The sequence below is a fragment of the Hyposmocoma kahamanoa genome, unplaced genomic scaffold (genome assembly GCF_003589595.1).
Source record: "Hyposmocoma kahamanoa isolate Upper Pololo Valley unplaced genomic scaffold, ASM358959v1 270, whole genome shotgun sequence".
Lineage (NCBI taxonomy): Eukaryota > Metazoa > Arthropoda > Insecta > Lepidoptera > Cosmopterigidae > Hyposmocoma > Hyposmocoma kahamanoa.
In genome coordinates, this window is record NW_020653770.1 from 4,172,330 (window position 1) to 4,194,167 (window position 21,838).

Consider the following 21,838-nt stretch of genomic DNA (forward strand, 5'->3'; position numbering starts at 1 on the left):
CAAAAAAAGTAACTATTTTGGATTGTGACACTTCTTGAAAAGCATCGCTGTATAGTTTTGTCTTCAACTTCTAGGCTAGCGTGTATCTCGTGCCAATTTTCACTTGACTTCATTTTAACGGAATCATTGTCAACTAATAATTGTATTATCTATGGTACACATGCTCAAATATTTACCTGTTTTTTTTTCAAGGAGTCACCGGTATGAACCGGTTTGAACCAGCTTAATCTGATTCCGCATTTATAAGTGTGTGACTCCTTTAGAGGGGCGGCTCATGTTATTGCAAAATACCTAAGTATGTTACATTACAAATATTGTGGTCACATAAATTTTTTTTTAAGTAGTAATTAAATCTGTAGGTGGGAAGTAAAGGACTATAAGTCTGTATTTTGAATTTTTTTACAAACATTACTTTAGAATGCTAAAAATCACGAAATGGTAATAGACATTAAGTTTTATCGTCGTTTGTTTCTTATTTAACATATTTTATTTGGCCTTATGACTAATTATAAATGCCTAATTAAGAGCCTCATCGTCTTTAAAACGTTTTGTAGTAAAAATTAGTATTTGGCACGTAAGGTTCTTTACTTCTCACCTACAGCAATACTGTTACAGTAATTCGAAGGCCTCACTGAATAAAAACGTGTATTAGTGGCAGTGGGCCATCTAATTGTAACCGAGGGGATCAGCAAAATCTGTTAATTTTATATTTAACCTAATAATAGCATTATTATAGTTAACGCAGTAACGTCAATACTTCACCCTGTATTTTACAGTGATATTAATAATTTCAATAAAAAAGAATACCGGTTTTTGCTCTGACCCCCTTCGGTTTTATTAATAAACTATTGACTTTACTAAATTAGTATGCGAAATGCTCCTGTCCGTTGCGGAAAAGCTATTTTGAACAATACTGAATAAAGATTATATATTAAGTATTTTTAAAAACGGAGTAAAATGACATTTGTACGGTTGCCAGTTTTCATAAAATTTTAATTAGTTATGTAGTTATTGTCGATAATTTTATCGATAGATTGTAAAAGAACAATATTTTGCCAAAGATGACCGAATTATGAATGTTACGATGTTCTAATTATTACTAATTGCGTTATTGCCTTCTTTATTATTATTTTGACAGTTGGCCTACTAGTATCGAGATCAATTTTTTATTCATATACATTTTAACAAGAATAGCCGGATTTGATTATCTATATTGAATTAAAATGAAAAACTTTAAAATATGTATCCTCTTTGTATTTTTCATAAACATAGTTCTAAATATAGTGTGTATGTATATATGGACTTACAAATTAAATTGTCCTCAGTAATTGGATGAATAATGGGTCGAGGAAGATACGAATGAAACAAGTTCGGCTGTTTATTTCGTAAGTATGACCAATATTCAGTCGACAAAATATTTATCGACAGCAAGCACTAGCTGCGCGCAAGCGGGCAACACATGAATTGTCATTTTACTCCGTCTTCAAAAAAGACAATATAGTTCGCATAGATAACTTTTGTATTTATAACGTTCTGTATATAACATTCAATTAATGAACAATGTGCAATAAAATTATTATTTCCAACACTTTTTTTCATTACATGGCTTTATCAAAGAAAGAGATAAATATTTCAGTTACATTCTATTCGTGTACTTGTTCTTACTAGAAACCTTAGACGGCTTTGAAAATTTTAGATCTGGAGTTCTTAATATTTAAGTTGAAATATCAGCCAATCAAATGAGTTTCGTGTTATAATTGTTTACGATTTCTGATTGCACGCGCATGCAATATGGCGTAACATTTCCGTCATAATATAATACAAAAAGTGCTTTTAGGATATGTTAGGTGGGGTTATAATATAACGCTAAATTAAAACTATGTAATGTATTGAAAATTCGATAAAATTTTCAAAGCAATTTTGTTTATTTCCTAATAACTAAACGAAGAGATCGCACTCTAAATAACATTTTGCATTGATTTTTTTTTAATTAAAACCCGGTTGTGGGTACCTATATAAAAATTTGACAGTGTAGTAATTTTTAAGACTACAGCTATCAGCAAACTCAATTAATTGGTTATACACGTACAGTCAAGACCTGGAACTCATTGATAGATTGTTATTTTAAATTTGAAATGTCAAGCTGATCGTGCCTCTGTACCACCGGAAAGATAAAATATGTAACGTGCATTTGGAAAATACAAAAGGAGAGCGATTTAAAATTATTTAAAAAAAATCATAACTCTAATTTTATTTGTTTTATGGAAATCTATAAAGTTTCAGCTTTTTCATATAACAAATAAAATTACAGATATGATTTTTTTCTTCGGACTTGATTTCGGAGGTTAGACATTTTATTTTTCCAGTGTCGACATGTTTATTATAATGAGTTGCTTCAACTTGCTAATAAACCATATTTGTATACTAGGGGTGGAGTGGAATACGTTGAAGTTATTAGCGAATGATATATTAGTGGCACCAATAATATATCATTCGTCCTTTTTATCAATACACCGAAAATTATCAAGCGTTTTGCTAAATCTCATGAAATTTATACATAATATAAATTATTCGAAAAATCCGAATCAACTTGTCCGTTTATCTTTTAAACAATGTCATTGTATTCATTGTTAAGCCACGTGCCAGCCGACCCGCAACGTGTTGATACTTGGTATTTTTTATTTAATTTTTATTTTAAAAAAAAGTAACTATACACGCGATTCTCGTATACATATAAACTATTATTTGAAGTTTGTTTTTTCAAGAGATGATTAGACATGGCTCGGCCGAGGCGAGGACACAGTACGAGAAAGCACTAGGTACTGAGACGGTTTGCTCTAACGCGTACCTGAGGCATACTTACTCGTTTACCTCCACCATTATCTATTTATGAAAGTTGATCAGTAGGGCTAGCACAACAGGGTGCGGATTGGGCGAGACCGACATAGAAGCGAGAGATATTCTCGCTTCTCGTCAATAAATTACACCGAAAAACTGCAAACACATATTGTTCATAACAAGTACCAATACGTTGCGCGCCACTATACCCTACAGTTAATTGAATGACCATTCCAAATTGAATCTTCTATCTTTGACAGTAAAGTTGCTATTTAAACCAAATATTATATTTCCCTAACAATGAATACAATGCCATTGGTTAAAAGATAAACACTGAAATGGATTCGGATGTATCAAATAATTCCTACTATACAAGGAATGTTCCTAATTTTTGGAACTGCACTGATCTATTAACAAACAAACCAATTATAAAAACTATCCAAAATTTCTTGTCCCATTAATAAGAAATATACCCTTTCCCGTTCTCACGATCTTCGTGGTCACGCACAATGGCCAAACCAGTACGTCTCTATGTTATTTCTTCCTCGCTTCGTTGACGTCACTGAATCCGCTGATTAAGGAGCGCTCGATGTCGCATTCGTTGTTTCCACGTGCGATGCGGAAGTAACCGTCTTCGCCCCAATTATTTCCCCAACTGTTCGCTACGAGCTGTTGAAAAATAGGAAAAAACATATTTTTAGAAATAGAATGGGAAACAGACGTCTAAGGCTCGGCGCACATTGACAGGACGGCAAGAAAGGGGAGTTTTCGGTGACGAACAATAATGTCCCTTAATTACCTTATAACAACTTAGTTGAAATTTCGATGATAATGGTCGTAGCTACAAAAATGAAGCTGCGATAAGTTTAGGTATACCAAGCCGACAGTCTTCCGAAGGTTGCTCACTCAAAATCTCCTCAGAATATATTTTTCTTCTTCTTCAGCAGGAACTACTATGAGCAGCACAATTTAGATGAAGAAAAGTAATTTAAGTAGGTATATTATTGTTACGATTTTATAGATACAAATATAGCTATAAAAACAAAACTGTGGTGAGATATTAGGTAAATGTAATGGTTGATTCACGTTACACCGTGTCGTGTCCGGGCCGTCACAGTGCCGTGTCGTTTTCACCGTGCGCCCCGGCCGGGCTTTATTTTTGTTATTACCCATTTTTCTCTTGAATGATAAGGTTGAGTCATGACTCTTACACATAAACACGATACGACATCGCGTCGTGCTACGACGCGGCATCGTTTCACGATGCGACGTCATGTCGTGGAAATCTACGACGAGCAACGTAAAAATTCACGACACGACGTCGTATCGTAGAAATTCACGGTGCGCTCCCCTGTGCCACATTCGTTTGCTATTCAATATTCAAAGATGACTTTGTATTCTTCTGATGTTTTGTCCTATAGTACAGGACGCTCCTCGATTAGGGTTATTAAATAATCCACCTCAATGTTCTATGATACGACGTCGTGACACGTTGCGATGTCGTGTCGTAAATTTTTACGTCGCATCGTTTTATGTTTTTTTAGGTTTTATTTATTTTTCTTCATCAAAATACGAAAAAATAATTGAAAACAACGTAATATTAATAAATTTCATTATTACGCACTTTTTTTGGCAGTCAAAATTCTCTGAATGTAAATAATACCTAAGTATACTTTATCATTATACTATTTACGATATGACAATTCGTAACATCAAAAAAGAAAGAGATGGCATTACACAGTTCGTAATTATACCGTTGTTTCTTTCCTATTTTAGTAAGGAATAGATAATATTGGGAACTCATTCGTTCTTTCAGTCAATTTAGCAATAATATACTTACATTATTTGGTTGATAGGTTTGTCATGGTACGAATATGAGTAAGTAGTATTAGAATAAGCTTACATTGAAATAGATTGATTTTTAAAAGGTTATTGTAGGCCCCCCAGGTCGGTTATTTAACTTTTTATTTTAGGTTTAGTTTGAAAACATACATGTTGAAGTTCAGATAAAAATAACGGCCCTGTTTATTCATCTATTCACAGCTGTGGCATTTCTAAAAGCACAATTAGGTATTTTTCGCGTTTTCGACTGTTGTTTAACTACGATAATAGCCGGACGCGTTTTGAAGCGTAGCAGCGGCAACTAAGCGTTTTTATATTAACATTGGGCACGCGAAGTAAGTAGGTACACTTGCGGCGTCCATATAGGTATAATAATAATAGTAACGCACACACTATAGCCGTATGTATGTACGTAATCCGTATTCGAAAGGCAGGGGGTCTAAAAATTTGGGAACCTCTGATTTATATAAGGAATGTGAACGAATTGTCAACTTACCCAATATTTCTGGCCTCTTTCGACACCCCAACCAATGATCTTAACACTATGCAAACCAGACATTGTGTTATCACCGAAGTTACTGCGGCGGTAGATCCCGTCGCGGTAATGGAAGAAGTCCTGGTATACAGTCATTATTGCTGAAATCATAAAAAATAAGTCGTGAAAGATTTCATCTAATTATTCGCTGTTGTATCTATCAGTTTTGTCGTAATCAAGTAAAACGTACGTTTTTCTCGACAAGCCTACCGCTTAACTGGGTACGGTGCGGGAGTAAGAGATTACGAAACTTCTGTCGCGCTGCACACGGGACAATATCAACAAGATTTTTCTAACGATATTCAAAAGCAAGTTGCCTAGCAATGCCTACCAAATTAGTCAATTGTTGTTATGTAAAACGTAATAATAATAATAAAATAGTTATTTTTGATACAAGTGCGGAAATTTAGTCGTTATGCACGAGTCTCGAGGCAAATGACAAATCCGCACGTGTATCAAACGACGTTTTTTAATAAATTTGCGAAAAAACGTAAAATGTAAAAAAAAATGTAAAACGTGAAAGTAAAATAAAACAGTATTTTAAAAAAACTCATTTTATTTCTTTGTTTGTTATAAATTCAGAGTACAATGGCAACTGTTGCCAGTGGAAGGGTCCTAATTTCTCAGAAACGCTGCATTCGATCAATTTGCAACGTGTCACGTTTGACTTCATGCAGACCTCTGTTTAAGAAATTAAATGTACTGACAGTTCCTAGCTTGTATATTTTAAAGGTATGTGATTTCGTAAAACAAAACCCTTCTTTGTTCAAGCGTCATGAGCCTTCATTCAACACAAGGTTTCCAGACAGACTTACTGTACCAGTAAAAATAAAAAAGGAAGTGTATCAGCGTAATTGTTTTCCTATGTGTGTAAAAATTTATAATTCCTTACCGCCTGAATTTAAAAACATGACTGGTGCTGGCTTCCGCAGAAGGTTATCCCGATGGTTGGCTGACTCTTGTTTTTATTCCGTTCAAGAATACTTTGACCGCAAAATTGTGTTGTAGACAATTGAAATGTATTATTTGTTGACATTAACTTTTTATTTTCAATTAATTTAATATAAATTTGCATGCTGTAACCAGCTAAGTGTGTGAATCTATTGTATGAATGTGTAACATCTATGTAAACCACACTTACTGCGAATAAATTTATCATTATCATTATCATTATCATTATCATTATCATTATCAGTATTCAGCCACATTAAAATTACTATTTTATTATAGTCTCGCGTAATGCTCACCTCCGGTCATTGTTAATACTCAATCAGCCATCTTTATGCAAAATAATTTGGTATTTTTAAACGTAACCCGTTGTTTCATGAAACACCTATGCAATTTAAACAAATAAGATATTTGTAAGTAAGTAAATATAAGTTTTAATGACGAATGACTTACGTCACAAAGCACATAAGTATTAAATAAACATACAACCTCTTTAGTTCTATGTTTAAGACTTGAAACAACAGTAAATTAAAAAAAAAATGGAAAAGTAAAAAGCACTAGTGCGAAAAATCCAACTTTCGGCACAATTTGTAGTACGAAAAATACTACGTTTTGAGCAACGGTATTAAAAAAACTATTTCATTGATAATTGCAATTAATCATGATCACGGCATTCCCTCATACGGTTGCAGTACTTTCTTTCTCTCTCTACCAACTTTATGCTCATACGTACTCATCTTCTTCCTCTTTTGGACTATGGGCACGTCCCCTACCTTGATCTTTCGGAGGACCTTCTTAACAAGTTCGAGCGGCTTCAAAACCAGTGGATTAGATTTGTGTTCAGCTTGAAAAAGTACGATCAAACTTCTAAGTTCAGAGATGAGCTGAAGTTGCTGCCTATCCATTTCCGTAGAAATGCCCACGTTTTATATTTCCTATATAAAATCCTTTGCCATCCCTCTTCTTCTCGTTATCTCCTGAGTGTTTCCAATACCTTCGGTTCGGGCTTTCAGAGATGCCCAGGAAACAACATTCCTTTCAATTATTCAAAGGTTAGCTGGAAGAAATCCCTTTATGGGATAGGCTCGCTTTTGGACAATACCGTTCTATTTCTTTGTTGAAAAAATTGTAATTTGTTTTTGTTGTACAATAAGTGTTTACACACACACATAATAGACAAGCCATTTGGTTTTTAATCAACCTGTTACTGAATATCGTCGGAAATATCTTGTTGAGCAAACACAGAAATATTCCTTGGGTCCGGTTGGACTCGAAACTCGACTGGACTCGAAGTCCCTAGACTTGATGTTCTGTCAAAACTAAAAACTAAGTTCAGCAACGGTCACACAGAGACAGAAAATATCTGCCAAAAAGAACTGAATTAAAAGTAAGTAATGGATTTTTATACTTATTTTGCCGGCCTAAAGTTGCACGCACCGTAAATCAGGGATGTCGTGTTTTTGAAATATATTTTTGATCTCGAATTAATTTCAGTGTATCGGAGTTAAGTTACTTATCACTATTGTCGATACTGAATTGTATTAAGTATTGATACCAATTCACATTAAGACTGTTAGAAAAAGACTTGATTGAAGATTGTGCGCATTGGCTGTCCAAGAAAAATGTGCAGCGTCTTTTTCGGTTTTATTGCATGAGTATAAAGTTTTTTCTGATTGAAGAAGGAGATTCCGTGTTGTTATACTCCGTCCTATCATTTATTTAACTTTTAACATATACATGCCTCCGAAGTTCCGTAATTATTGACATTCAACCATAGACAAAAAAATGCAATATTTCCTGGACTCTTTTATTTTTTGATCTTAGTGAAGCGACATGCTCTTTAGCTCCGATATGTATAGAGCCAACAGATTATGTAACGAAGATTATTCAAGTTGGTATTTGTGTAATAAATTATAATGAAATTAAATAAATGATAAATAATTATAATAAATTCTTATTGTTTATTATAATGAATCGTCGGATTCTCCTCCATATGAACGGGAGTCATCACTTGAATCCCCATTAACATTAATTATTAATTCTTGAGCACACAAATTGTCAAACGGAATATCACGATGCTAATCAGACAATACATTCTTTTTGGAACTTGCTCCCGTTCATGATTAACACTTCTTCATAAATAAAATTGATTGTTATAAAAAATCGAGTCGGAAACACATTAGGACATCACTAATTGATTAGAATTCGAGTTGTCAAAAGTTAAATAAAAAGTTGGACGGAGTATAATACTCCGTAGTAACTCTTTTTGTACTCAAAGAAGCATTCTAAGACGTAAATAATAAATCTGCACAAAGAATGTAGGTACTATTTTGGTCATCTATATGATTTAGTTATCAATGCTCAACCGTTGAAAATATGTAAAGTACCCATGTACTAAAAGGCCAATTTGATAAAATGAACAGTGCATCATAGTGTTCCTTAAATCCAATGATTTCTTGGAATTTATACGGTTTGTAGCGGGGTTAAGTGGAGATGAAGAGAGACGCCAATTAATTTCAGAGCTTTTACATAGTTCTCCAAAAAAGAAGCGACTATATCGCAACGGTATAATGTTTACTTTCGTTTCTTGTAACAAAAACTTTATTACGATAAACTGAAAATTTAAAGAAATTAAATAATATAAGACGTAATGATGACATGAAATACCACCATGGATAATATTACAAGTGTGACTATAGTTTTTGCACTACAGACTAGCAAAATAAGGCATAATTCTACGATTTTCGACGTTTTGCGCGACCATAACGTGTAAAGCGAAAACGGCGGGCCGAGCTTATGTATGTGTAATTTCGCGTACTGTTGGCACACGTACCACGAAAACTAAACACAACTACTGTATTTATTGTTCAGTGCTGTAAACGGTAATAAGTGTGGTAACAAAAGAAAGAACTAGTGGGGGTGGGAGGAGACACTTGTGCTTTAGAATTTGCATCTTACCTACTACCAAATACAGATTTAAAAAGCATCAGACAGTACAACAAATTATTTTTGATAAATATATAATGTTTTGCAAAAAGTCGTGGAACAAAAGTTATTGTTCATGATGTTAATAATATGGTCCTGCGAAGTTGTTAATATTTTACAAATAGCTGTATAGATTGATGCATAACTTACCCATAATTGGTCCAGATTCCATAATATCCCACATAACATCATGCTCCTTCTCTATTTTATACGGCACACTGGTCCGGTATTTGGAGATACGGGTTGACACTAATGGTCTGCAGCCAGCCTGAAGCAGGGACCCTTGGATAGAGTAGGGGCAGTTCGTCACCGATGCCGTGTAGGGGAAGCAGTCTAAATCAACTAGACTGCAAAGAAAAACAATGTGTCTTTTTATTAGAACGCCTGCAAAAATCCTTGTATTGTGACGTTGAAATTGATAGTGTAATCTTTTTGGCAAGCGCTTAGAAATATCCCTGTTATTTATTTTTATTGAATATTATGGTGTTTTTACTGCCATTGCTTGAGGAATTGCAGCTGGAGTGTGGTTCTCTTCCCCCAAGAGGGCCTATATACGTATCCAATGCTTAAAAAATTATGTGCAATGGTTTTACATCATGATTAATAAGCACTTCCTCTCGCTTTGAAAGTTTTGATGAAAGTGATGACGGAACAATGTAAGAATAATGGAAGAAAAAGGAATTCGAGAACAATTCAAAATTGTAAAAGTAACTGGCCAGGAACCAGTGGGGAAAAACATGGGATGACGATAAGGAGGTCAGCATTGTCACAAACTTACCCATATTTGGATGTGAAATGCCAAGCACCATCGACGTGTCCTCCTTTGCAGCCCAGCTGACCTCTTCTGTCGCAGGACAACAGACTCTGCGGGCTAAGCAGCACGTTCTCAGCTCCATTTGACTGGATTGCATATCTGCGAACAACATTATACGATTACATTTATTAGGATTTCTTTTCTCTTTATTTTAAATGTAAAAGGGTTTTTTCACACAGTAAATATGCCACCCCTATCGTTCTGCTCTACATTGTTTAATTTGGCTACTAATTTATATATATACTGATTCAAGAATGAGGAACCGCATAAAGAACTGGCTCCTTTCTGCTTCGACCCGTACACATTTCGACATCACACGGTATACGTTCTCTACGCGGTCACACTCTTCGCACTTAGGTGAATTAACTTTCCTCATTAAATAACTGAAACTATTTAGTGGAACACGCCCAGATCAAAGCCAATCAGGAATTTCTGAAACAACTCTTAAAACTACTGTTATTTGACATCGAGATATCCTAATACATACACATGAGTCTGGGTTTCCATTATTGAAGGCAGAGACTATACACGATGATGGCAAACTTCGCTAGCATCACGTATACTAAACCACTATTTTATCCTTCTAGCTACGCATTGCAGTCATACTATATTTTTTTCTGCCGCCAAGCGTTTTAGTACCAGCAAAGCTCCTTGCGAATGTAGGCGTCCAGATAAGTATTGCTACCGCACCTATTTCTGCCGCCAAGGTGTAATGTGTCCGATATAACGTTTCCGGTTTAAAAAGGGTGCTGGTGAAATCACAGATGCGTGACTTCTTGTCAACCTATGTCTCAGGGTGACGGGCGCAGTGGCCCTGCCCCTCAGATCTTTGCGATTTAAAACTCTGAACGGCACTGCAACTGTTATGGACAGGCGTGTCGCTTACCACCAGGCAAACGTGTTCGTCTCGTCACTTGACATTATAAAAAAAATAATGTTACGGTAAATACTGTAATATAAATACTTACGGTACTGTCCATGGACACTGCAGGCTTTTAACAAGATCACGGCTGACTGAACGTTGTTTGTTTGATAAACCAAATATATTTAGATCTTAGAATATTTCTGTGCTAGATAAGTTAGTATGTAAGTTATCATTAGTAAAGGCTATAAAACAAAAATAAAAAACATTACTACAAGTGCAGGTAAGTACATAATTTAAAATCTCAATTCAACCTATAATCAATCCTATTGTTTACAAAGGAATGTATCTTTTAGAATGCTGGCATTTTACAAAATAAACGCAAGCTGTTGTGCCGGCTTGGCGAAATCAACTCATGTCAAGAAACAAAACAAGCTCGCTAAAGGGTTCTCGTTGCTTATTTTTAGTGCCACACCGCGCGCTTTTGCACAGACAGCAAAATAAATATTTTTTAACCAGGCGGAATAAAATAGACTTATATTAGTGTGGTTAATTATTATTTATAAAAATGGGGCACATTATATAAAAGACGCGCGCACAGGAAATGAAAAGTATCTATAACATTGTTTGTTTTTTTAAGATTAGAAAAACTGAGAAGTTAGTGGTCGTAAATCATTTTCGTCAGACAAAAATAACAGTAAAGGAAAACATCGTAAAAATTTGTATTAAATGACATTTACAAATGACACGCTAATATAACGAAAAAGTTGTTGTTTCAGGATATTTTGAATGTTTATCGCAAAGACACGATTAGGTTCGGTTAGGTTAGATTAAGTTAGGTTTAAAAGAAAAATCCATTTTCCTCGCAAAATTACTTTCGAGGTTATGAAATTTCGACCAAACGTTATTTCTGGCAAATGTCATTTCAGACTACTGATAGGTAACCGATAATACGTTATTATTTTATAAAAAGTATGCATTTACTGTTTGGAACCTTGTTTCTTTAAGTTTCTTATAGTGTAAGTCTTTGAAATAGATTAAGTTTGTAAGGACAGACAAATTTTTATTGGCTCTTTAGTAAATGCTACAAATAAGAAAAAGCATTTTGTTTTACGGTTTTTAAAAACTTACTTTGTTACAAAATGACTGAATAGTATGGCGACCGATAAAACATCCAAAATGTCCTTCTACCTGATATTAAAAAAAAAGTTTGTCATCAATTCTGACGAGATTTTCCTTTCTTGTGAGGGAAGAAAGGTTTACGATCACTGCCTCTTTTTTACGTTTTTTCTAATCCAATTTTTAGGATTTACGATGGTACCCAAGTGGCACATGGACTAATCCGGCCCTGGCTTTTTCTTATCGAATTACGTTTTGTCAATGGCTACGCATTGAAAATGAAAGTATTCTTCCGGATCTGAGTCAGGTTTGATAAAACAAATATACGCTTTCCAAAAAAAAGGTTTATATTACGTTTATTGAATATTGATGTTTGATGACGATCGGGCTGGATTCGAACCAGGGCCTTCAGATTACCCTGCCTGACGCTCTCCCAACTGAGCTACGGAACGAACCAGCAGGGCCCACTGAAACCACTGGTCATTGTAATTCTTCATTTATTTAAACAAAATAAATTACAAATTTTATGAAACAATTTAAAATATTAGTATACAAAGCGAGCTCATCCCTTAAAGGGATTTCTTCCAACTACCTTTAAAAACTGAGAGGAAAGTTCGTTTTAGGGTTGGATTGTATTGCAATTATGATAATATTTACTTTTCTGCTAAAATCTAGTTGCAATAGCAGTTGAGCCTCAATACAGTGTCAGTGGTAATTAGTTTTAACTGCCTCTGTGGCCGAATGGTTACCATGCTGGACTGCCACGCAGAGGTCTCGGGTTCCATTCCCGGGGCGGAAGAAATATTTGTATGGCCTACATTTAGACACTTCTCTCGTGAGTTTGGGTGTAATATGTGGTTGTCTATGTGTGTGTCTATGGCACCCGAGGTAAAGGGTTTCCCTAGTGCTGGACTACGAGTGTGTGCAAAAAAGAAAACAAACAAAAGTGGACTCAGTGGAAAGGCAGTGATGGCATTAATTCATTCGATCACTAACGATCGCTGTTGCGTTATTAAAATTACCAAAGAAATTACTATGCATATCTTATTTTTATCTTGTTTAATCAGCAAGTTAGTCAAAATCAAATAATCATTTATTCCATACATTGACTTACAAATAAATGGACGACGGGTCTAATACAAAAACCACGAAAAAAATGTCCCAAGTCAACCTATTCGAAATTTAAATTGTAATGTCATCGCAGTATCGCGCTGTCAGTCGAACAAATGAAGACTAAAGCGGAGTGCCAAACTCTGTATACGATTTTAGCGCCTTACAAGTGCGGACACTTTTTAGCGCGGACCCGACGTCTATATAATTGTAAGTCAATGATTCCATAGGTAAAATTTTTACACTTGTAAACGTTATTTTTAAGCTACTGCTCGTTCACTACGCTTAGAAGTACGAGCAAGAAAGTCGAGGGATTGCTCTTTTGTAGCAAACTTAAATGCTAGAAAATACATTTTGAATTATATTTGTGTGGAATCTGCACTCATGTTGTCTTTCCATACATCTTTATCTAACATGTCTACATTTTGTAATACGACGTTTCAAATAAAATACTTTTAATGTAAGTTTTAAACTTAGGAAATGGTAATCTTAATATTCACACTGTTAATACAATAATGCATTAACTCAAAAAGTGTATTTTCTCAGAATCGATGACAAAAGAATTGTCGAGAAATATTATTAAAACTTATTTATAGTTTAAAGTTTATTACAGACATCCGAAATATGATATTTAAAAATAAAAGGGTAACATAATTTCGTATTTTTAGTAAGGTGTTTTGTCCAGAAATAGCCCACAAAAAAAAATGTCTCATTTTGAGTTAAATAGATACAATTATTTTAATTGTTTCTTGCAATACTTAAACGACGGTTTTATTGACTTGAGGAGAATCAAATTTTACGTTCAGCTGTAGTATAATCTTGAATTTCACATATTTTGAGTTACAACACTATTGTAATAGCAGTGCGATATAATTATGCTCCTCGAGATCTTATTGTAAAAAATAATTAGTAGACTACACCATCAACGTGCCACTACGCTACTGAAGAGCAGAATAAAAATAGTAATGACAGTCGAACTTGCCGCTGATAATAATAATAACTCACACACTCAACATTGCCCGCACTAGGGCAACCCTGTGGCGCCGGTGCCATGGACACACACATAGACAACCACAAATTACACCCAAACTCACGAGAGAAATAAATGTAGGTCATACAAATATTTCTCCCGGCCCGGGATCGAACCTGGGACCTCTGCGTGGCAGTCCGGCATGGTAACCGTTGGGCCACAGAGGCAGTTATAAACCGCTAGTCAACTTTTAACATACCAAACGTACCAATTCCTGTCATTGACACTATCGGCACACAACTGAGATTATTTAAAAATAGATATTTAATAATAAATAGCAAACGTGGGGCTGCATATCTTTGTTTTTGGTTTTTAATGACTTTTTGCCATAGCGCCATCTGTGAGACATGTATTAAAGTTTTTTTTTCACTCAGCCAGGTACAGGGTCAAGAGCACGTCAAGATTGACACTTAAAATTTAAATCCAACTCTGTGCCGTTTATGATAAGAACGGTCCAAAGTACAAAGTCTACCAGCGACTAACTAGAGATGTCGTTTTAATAATTGTAATATTAAGTTTATTGAATGTCAAAATGTTTTAAATTGGTTTAATTTCCAATGCCTGTACTTGCTGACTATACCTCCCTCCTCATATTTCTCGAGTGGGGAAGTTCAAGTGACTCTTCTCACGTGACGGCAAAGGATACACAAATAACAAGCTGCTAGGACATTTGCAATTTTAATGCTATAACGGACCTTGTCCTGTACTTGGTCTAGACGTGTTTTGATATTATAATGATTTGCTTTCCGTTGCTTGTACCTAACATCGAAGGTGAACAGTACAGAAATTTAAACAATGCTACTTCTACAATAACTTACATGTATGTACTTAGATTTAGGAAATAGTCTCGCATACTAACTACCTAACTAACATAGTAAACGGCACCGTCGATTGCCCTGGGGTCTACTATAACCTTTCCAATAATCTCAGTACAGAGTACTAAAAAAACCGACCTCAAAAGCACGTGGAATTACGTCTATTTGCTAAGTTTCATTGAAATATCGTAGTTCGCCACTATACAGGACTTGATACTGGAGATAATAAAAACAGGTTCTCACTACGACACTACTCAAAGTATATAGAGAGAAAAACGCCTTGAATTTGAGAAATAGCAAAATCAACTAAATAATTGCTAAAAGTAATTGCTCCTAAATTAAAGTTAGGCGCTATTTATGAAAATGAATCTTCGTGCGTGAACAGCCACCCTTTGAGGTGGATAATTTTCTTCAAAATGAAATGGGACCACTATGGAAATACCCCCTTTCCAACAAAAAAAGAATCATGAAAATCGGTTCACAAATACCGGAGTTATCGCGTAACATACATACAAAAAGAAAAACAAAAAAAGAACAGACAGTCGAATTGAGAACTTCCTCCTTTTTTGAAGTCGGTTAAAAACAATCTTATTTCAATGTAAGCTTACTATAATATTACTCATACCCGTACCATGACGAACCTGTCAACCAAGTAATGTATTATTGCAAAAGTGATTGAAAGAACGAATGATTTCCCAATATTGTCTATTCCTTACTAAAAATAGGAAAGAGATAACGCTATGTGAACTATATAATGCCTTATCTTCCTTTTTTGATGTTCCGAATCGTCTTAGCTTGTTATGACGATTATAATGTTATTTACATTCAGAGAATTTTGACTGTTAAAAAAAAGTATGTAAAATAAAGTCTATTAAAATTACTTTGTTTTCAATAATTATTCCTTATTTTCATGAAGAAAAATAAATAAAACAAGCTGAGTCTTGATAGTTACGTTGTGAATTTGGAATTATAGTCTAGTGTCAACTGTTAGTATCGCCAAGGAGCATATAGATGTCGCTGTTATAATTTTACGAAATGAACATCACATATTTTTATTTAACGAGAAATTATTTCCTATGTGCTATTAAATAAAAAATAAATAAAATATTGAAGAGATATATGTAACTAAATAAGTTCAACTGAACTTTTAATCATTACAAATCAATATTAAGACAATAAATTCGAAAATAATATTGTTTCCATTGCATCCGTGTAACTGTTTTAAGATTGCTAAATTTGACATAAGAGCAATATTACTTTAATGTTCAAGTCGCGTCATAGTACGAACTGTAGGGCTAGCACGCTGTACAAGCGCGACGCGACTAGCGAGACGACAAAACTCTCTCGCAGTTGTCAATTTTCACGTTTTACGTAGCACGACATGACAAACGTAGGCTCCGCGTGTAGATTCAGTCGAGGGTGACATAGTATGTGTTATCATTTACATAAAACATATTCAACTTGCGTTATATTCTTATGTGATAACACCGAATCGGTAATAGAGATACACCATTTCATTCGTTCATTGAGTGAATTAGAAAACACAATGACGTCACATCTGTCAAAATTCTAAGTGATTTTGAATCAACATGGGAAATAGGGAAAAATGAAAATTTTTATTGAAGAAATTTTGCTTATCTTACGACTTTCGGTAGTTATATTACTGTCGATTGTTGAATTTCACTCGTACATTATTTTCGAACAAATTGTTTTAGATATAATAACTTGTTTCAACGAAACAGAAAATCGTTTACAAAATACATAATAACATTGTAAAAGTAAATTTTACTGCAATTGAAGAATGTATTTTCATTGTGCTTGTGATAGCATAAGCACACCTACTTGTGTTTACCATAGAATACAATGGTATGCACCTAGTTTATCTTAGTATTATTTACTATGTAACTAATGTAGTCAAAGTTTATACAATTTCAATTACGAAGCACTAATAAATTTAATAAAACTTGATGGACTACATATCGTGCCAGAAGATGGAAGCCGAACGTTTCGGCTTGCAGCAATTGCTAGCGAAAGCAGGGTCGGACAAAAGCGTGGTGAAATAGAAGCACGTAAGTAATATTTCTCAAAAAATTCTATAGAAAAGACAAAAAAAATTTGTTTCATTACTTCGATCATGAAACAGCAGGGAGATAAAAGGTTTCCTCAGTTCTGTGACGTTACAGATTCATGGAACAAATAGGAAGTACCCGTTTCCATTATTACATAAATGGAGTTTATACAAAATTTCAACTTGTTGGCTGTCATAGGCACAGTCAAGGGCACTAACATGTATATAATCTACCAACTTACCTAACCTTGCTCAAAAATGTTTATACACATATGTTATTAATTATAAGGTATATGAAAAATGCATCTGAGCGGTTGGTAGAATGTATACATGTTATTCACATAAATACATGCAACAGGTTATTGTACTGTTTCTAATAAGTATTCTTTATTTTTTAGACATGGCGTGACAGAGTTTGCTTATCACTAAATATTTATCGTCAGACATAGCAGAAAAAAATGAGATTGAGGTACAGTTTGGAAGCCAAGTGGACTCTGAGTCAGAAGATGATGGCCCTCGTGTATACCTGATCCTGAGATTTAAAAAAGATACTACTTGTATGATCATAACCATTTTTCATTTTTTCACTATGGATAATCAATCCTCTTTGCTTAGGTAATAACACTGATTACTTTAATTAGTGATTATTTATTTCAAAACCTTTAATTGTTAGTTACCTGTATAAAAATAAATTGATTTATCAAAGTTGTACTATTTTTAACCACTTGTAAAATTATATGTACGTATTTTCTATAAGAAATACTCATAAAGGCTGATACAAGTCATGGTATTATATTCTAACTATGTTCTATTTCCATTCTATTTTTTAAAAAAGTTATTTTTATAAAACACAATACAAATATTCTTTGTTGCACACAAGAACACAATACATTAAAAAAACCATAAGACGGGGAATAGCCTGCTTGATTTTAAGATTCTTCCAGGCAACTTCCGGGTTACAGGATAAACTTAAAGGTAATAATCAATTGAGGGCGCAAAAACTGCTATTGAATACAAATTTAATACAAATGTTATTCTTGCACTAATAAAAATATAATACTCAAATAAATAAAAAAAAACATACACATACATACATCTCATCACACTCATTTTCCATCGGGGTAGGCAGAGACTATGGATCTCCACCAGCTATGTTCCTGAAAAACCTACTTCACCTCATCCACTCCAAAATATATATACTTACAAAAATTATAATCACTGAAGAAAGAAAAGAGCGATAGGAGTAAAAAAATATAACAAAAATAATATAAAATCTAATAAATAAATATTAGTAAAACAATATTATAATGAGAGAACAGAAATAATTATAGTACATGTTAAGTAGAAATAATATTTTTTCTAGTATTACAATGATAAAAAAGCCCGAAGAGAAATATCTCGCACTTTGACGTTTAAATGCGAGAGAGTGTTGCACGCAACTATCAATCGACAGACGAATGTTGCAATGACAAGTAAATGCGACTCGACAAGCACCGTCGTGCTACCGGATCGCGACATACCAATATCTCGCGCTTCTATGTCGTTTCTCGCTTCAGTCGCGCCCTGTCGTGCTAGCTCCACTGAGTGAATGAATAGTCACAAAGCTGCCAATCATTATAGTTTTAACATTACAATAAGCTTACTTTAAGCGCGTTATGGTACGAAAAGTCAATGTAAGGTTAAAGTAATATTGTTTTAAGAGGATGTAGTAGGCCCCCTGAACTCCTTGAGCAAATAGGACTACGCACAGGCAAGGTTGCACTGAGAAATCCTATCACACTTTACGTTCCTAGGGTTAGGACAAATTATAAACAAAATGCACTTTTAAATAGAGCGTCTCGCTCATTTAACTCCTTGTTTAATAGATATGGTGAGGTGGACTTGTTCAAGATCGTTTACTCAGTGATATGTTTTTTCTTCAAATATGTAGATACTATAACTGTTTAACGTTTTTAATTTCGTTATTTTTATTTATTATGTTTTTTTTCTCTTTAAGTCGGCAACTTTCTTTGTAGTTTGTTTCTACCACTGTAAATAATTAATTATCTGTGGAAACTTTGAATTAGCTCTCAGCATACTTTATTATATTCTTGTTACATAGCTGTAAGTTTTCTAAAAATAATGAAAATAAAATAAAATAAAAATAAATAAATAATTAATATTACTATTATACAAGGCGTCCCAACGCTATGGGACTCGGAGGAAAGGTGTTTCATATTCTGCCCTCCCTATCACAACCATGAACCAATAATTTAGTACCTATTAGTACAACAGATGTTGCGATAAGTATCCGCTATTTTCGTAACCAATTTCTTTTAAATTGACAAGCTGCAGTTTACCAAAGATATATATATACCATAGTGGTAACAAACAAGTAAACTAGATGGCACTTATTACATAGGTTTTTATGGATAATGCCGACTATTCGTTTATTTAGTTTAGGATTAGCCGTCTACCCGTATTAACAAGAGTTCATTTATTAGTTTGTAATACATAATGACATCTATTGACACGCTTGATGTCAAAGTTAAAAAAATAATTTTAGTTCATATTTGAATAATATACTGTTTTTAACGCCCATACTGTCCCACTGCTCTTTTAGCCACTTTTGCTACACATGCGCCACTGAGGTCCAGTCTTTTAGGTGCGCGTCTAGCTCATCTCTCCATCGAAACTTTGACCTGCCGCATGGTCATTTCTATCTTTAGGGATCCATTCTGTGGTGGCTTTCGTCCACTGTAATATTATAAGGAAATAAACTGGCTACTTGTATTTCATATAATCTCAGTACAGAGTACTAAAAAAACCGACCTCAAAAGTACGTGGAATTACGTCTATTTGCTAAGTTTCATTGAAATATCCCCTAGTTCGCCACTATACAGGACTTGACACTGGAGATAATAAAAATAGGTTCTCACTACGACACTACTCAAAGTACATCGAGAGAAAAACGCCTTGAATTGGAGAAATAGCAAAATCAACTAAATAATTGCTAAAAGTAATTGCTCCTACATTAAAGTTAGGCGCTATTTATAAAAATGAATCTTCATGCGTGAACGGCCACCCTTTGAGGTGGATGATTTTCAATTCAAAAGGAATTGGGACCACTATGGAAGTACCCCCTTTCCAACAAAAAGAGAATCATGAAAATCGGTTCACAAATACCGGAGTTATCGCGTAACATACATACAAAAAAAAAAGAACAGTCGAATTGAGAACCTCCTCTTTTTTTGAAGTCGGTTAATTAAAGAGGAATCAATAGATATTCACGGCCATTTATATAATAGAAACGGTTACGTATCAGAAGTTCGAAATGACATTTACCAGAAAGAACGTTTGCTCGAATTTTCATAACCTCGAAAGTAATTTTGAGAGGAAAATGTTTTTTCTTTTAAACGCAAATTAATCTAACCTAACCGCACCTAATCGTGCCTTTGCGATAAACCTTCAACATATCCTGAAAGAACAACGGTTTCGTGATAATTCGTTATTCAAACCACACACTAAAATATTTATATAAAACCGGCCAGGGTGTTAATATATATTGATTTAAAACAGAAAGGTTCAACAACTACTAACGTTGTTATACTAGAATCGCTATATCACACTCGACCGCTGTTACCCTACTCTACTTATTATAATTTTCTCGTTTACGTCCTTATTTACAATGAGGCAATTTTATAATGTCAGTCCCACGATCTAGACCCAGGCATTTGACCCTAGATATCTCAAACGACCCGTTTCGTGCTTATCTTAGAGAAAGGCGTCTCTATTTTAGCGACAAAATAATTGTGTTAGATCATATTACGATAATTTCTTTGGTCATGAACATAATATATTTAGAAGACCGCTAAACCAAGGTTGAATAAGATAACAACGATTATGTGGACCACTGGCCACATATACCAGAACGTTCAAATTTATAAAAGAATGACTGCGATTGGCTTTTGATTTCTATTACAAGTATAGCGCCTAGCACGGTAAGCTAGAAGACGTCGGTCGAATCCGGCCCGATCGAACGAATTTTCTCCGAGTGTTCGATTTTTGTATTAACAGTTATTATCATAATTCAACCTTTTTTTAACACATATCAGAAACCCTCTATGATGTGTTCAAAAACCGCAAATTACGACCAGCATAAACTGTTTCGTTAGAACAAATTTCTTATCTGTGAAACTGTTATTATTGCTTAGTAATAACATCAAATTCGATTTTATTATTACATACAAATTTCGAACATCTCTGAAAAACAAAGCAATTTGATTCGACCTCATATCAGTCGAGATGAAGTTTTATTCAAAATGAAATGTAATACCAAACAATTTTGACAAATTTCACACGTTACTTGATGTCGAACGATATGATAGTTGGGGCCGACTCTAGTTTGTCTATGAATTAAATAAAAACTACGGTTGTGTGACATGCGTGAGAAAAGTTTTTATTTGCCGCCATTTCGCCAGTCGTAACATGCGGTTCCTGAACACATAATGGAGAGCTTATAATAAGTGTATAGATAAAGCAGTGTATGTAATGAACATAATTAGGCACTAACATTTATTAAAAATTTTGTAACAGTCATATAAATACTATTTTGAGCAAAGATATTATTTAAATAGGTCCTATATGTATGTATTGTTATCGAATCACCAGGCCCTCTGAAGACTTGTTTGTCACCAATTACCTGGTCTCTGAGGAATTCCCTGTACTATGAACGAGTAACGGAATTCACTCTGGTGGACTTCCCAGAACACTCAGACCAGAACCAATTCAGAAAAGTACATTTCCAGAATTGGTCTTACCAGGAATCGAACCCGGGACCTCCTCGTTCAGTGCCCACAGTGCAAACCGTTACACCAATGTGCGAAATAAGCA

The 21,838-nt window shown here is 34.4% G+C and overlaps 1 protein-coding gene across 1 annotated transcript in view; it reads right to left on the reverse strand.

The window, feature by feature from the left end:
- Window positions 1-2,092: 2,092 nt before the first annotated feature.
- Window positions 2,093-21,838, reverse strand: part of LOC113228998 (uncharacterized peptidase C1-like protein F26E4.3) — a 131,292-nt gene continuing 111,546 nt past the window's right edge. Inside the window, exons 6-9 of the mRNA XM_026462466.1 lie at window positions 9,927-10,061; window positions 9,299-9,495; window positions 5,177-5,316; window positions 2,093-3,507 (exon numbers count right to left, since the gene is read on the reverse strand). Coding sequence (XP_026318251.1) covers window positions 3,373-3,507; window positions 5,177-5,316; window positions 9,299-9,495; window positions 9,927-10,061 — 607 coding nt within the window. The 3' untranslated portion in view covers window positions 2,093-3,372. The remainder of the gene's footprint in view (window positions 3,508-5,176; window positions 5,317-9,298; window positions 9,496-9,926; window positions 10,062-21,838) is intronic.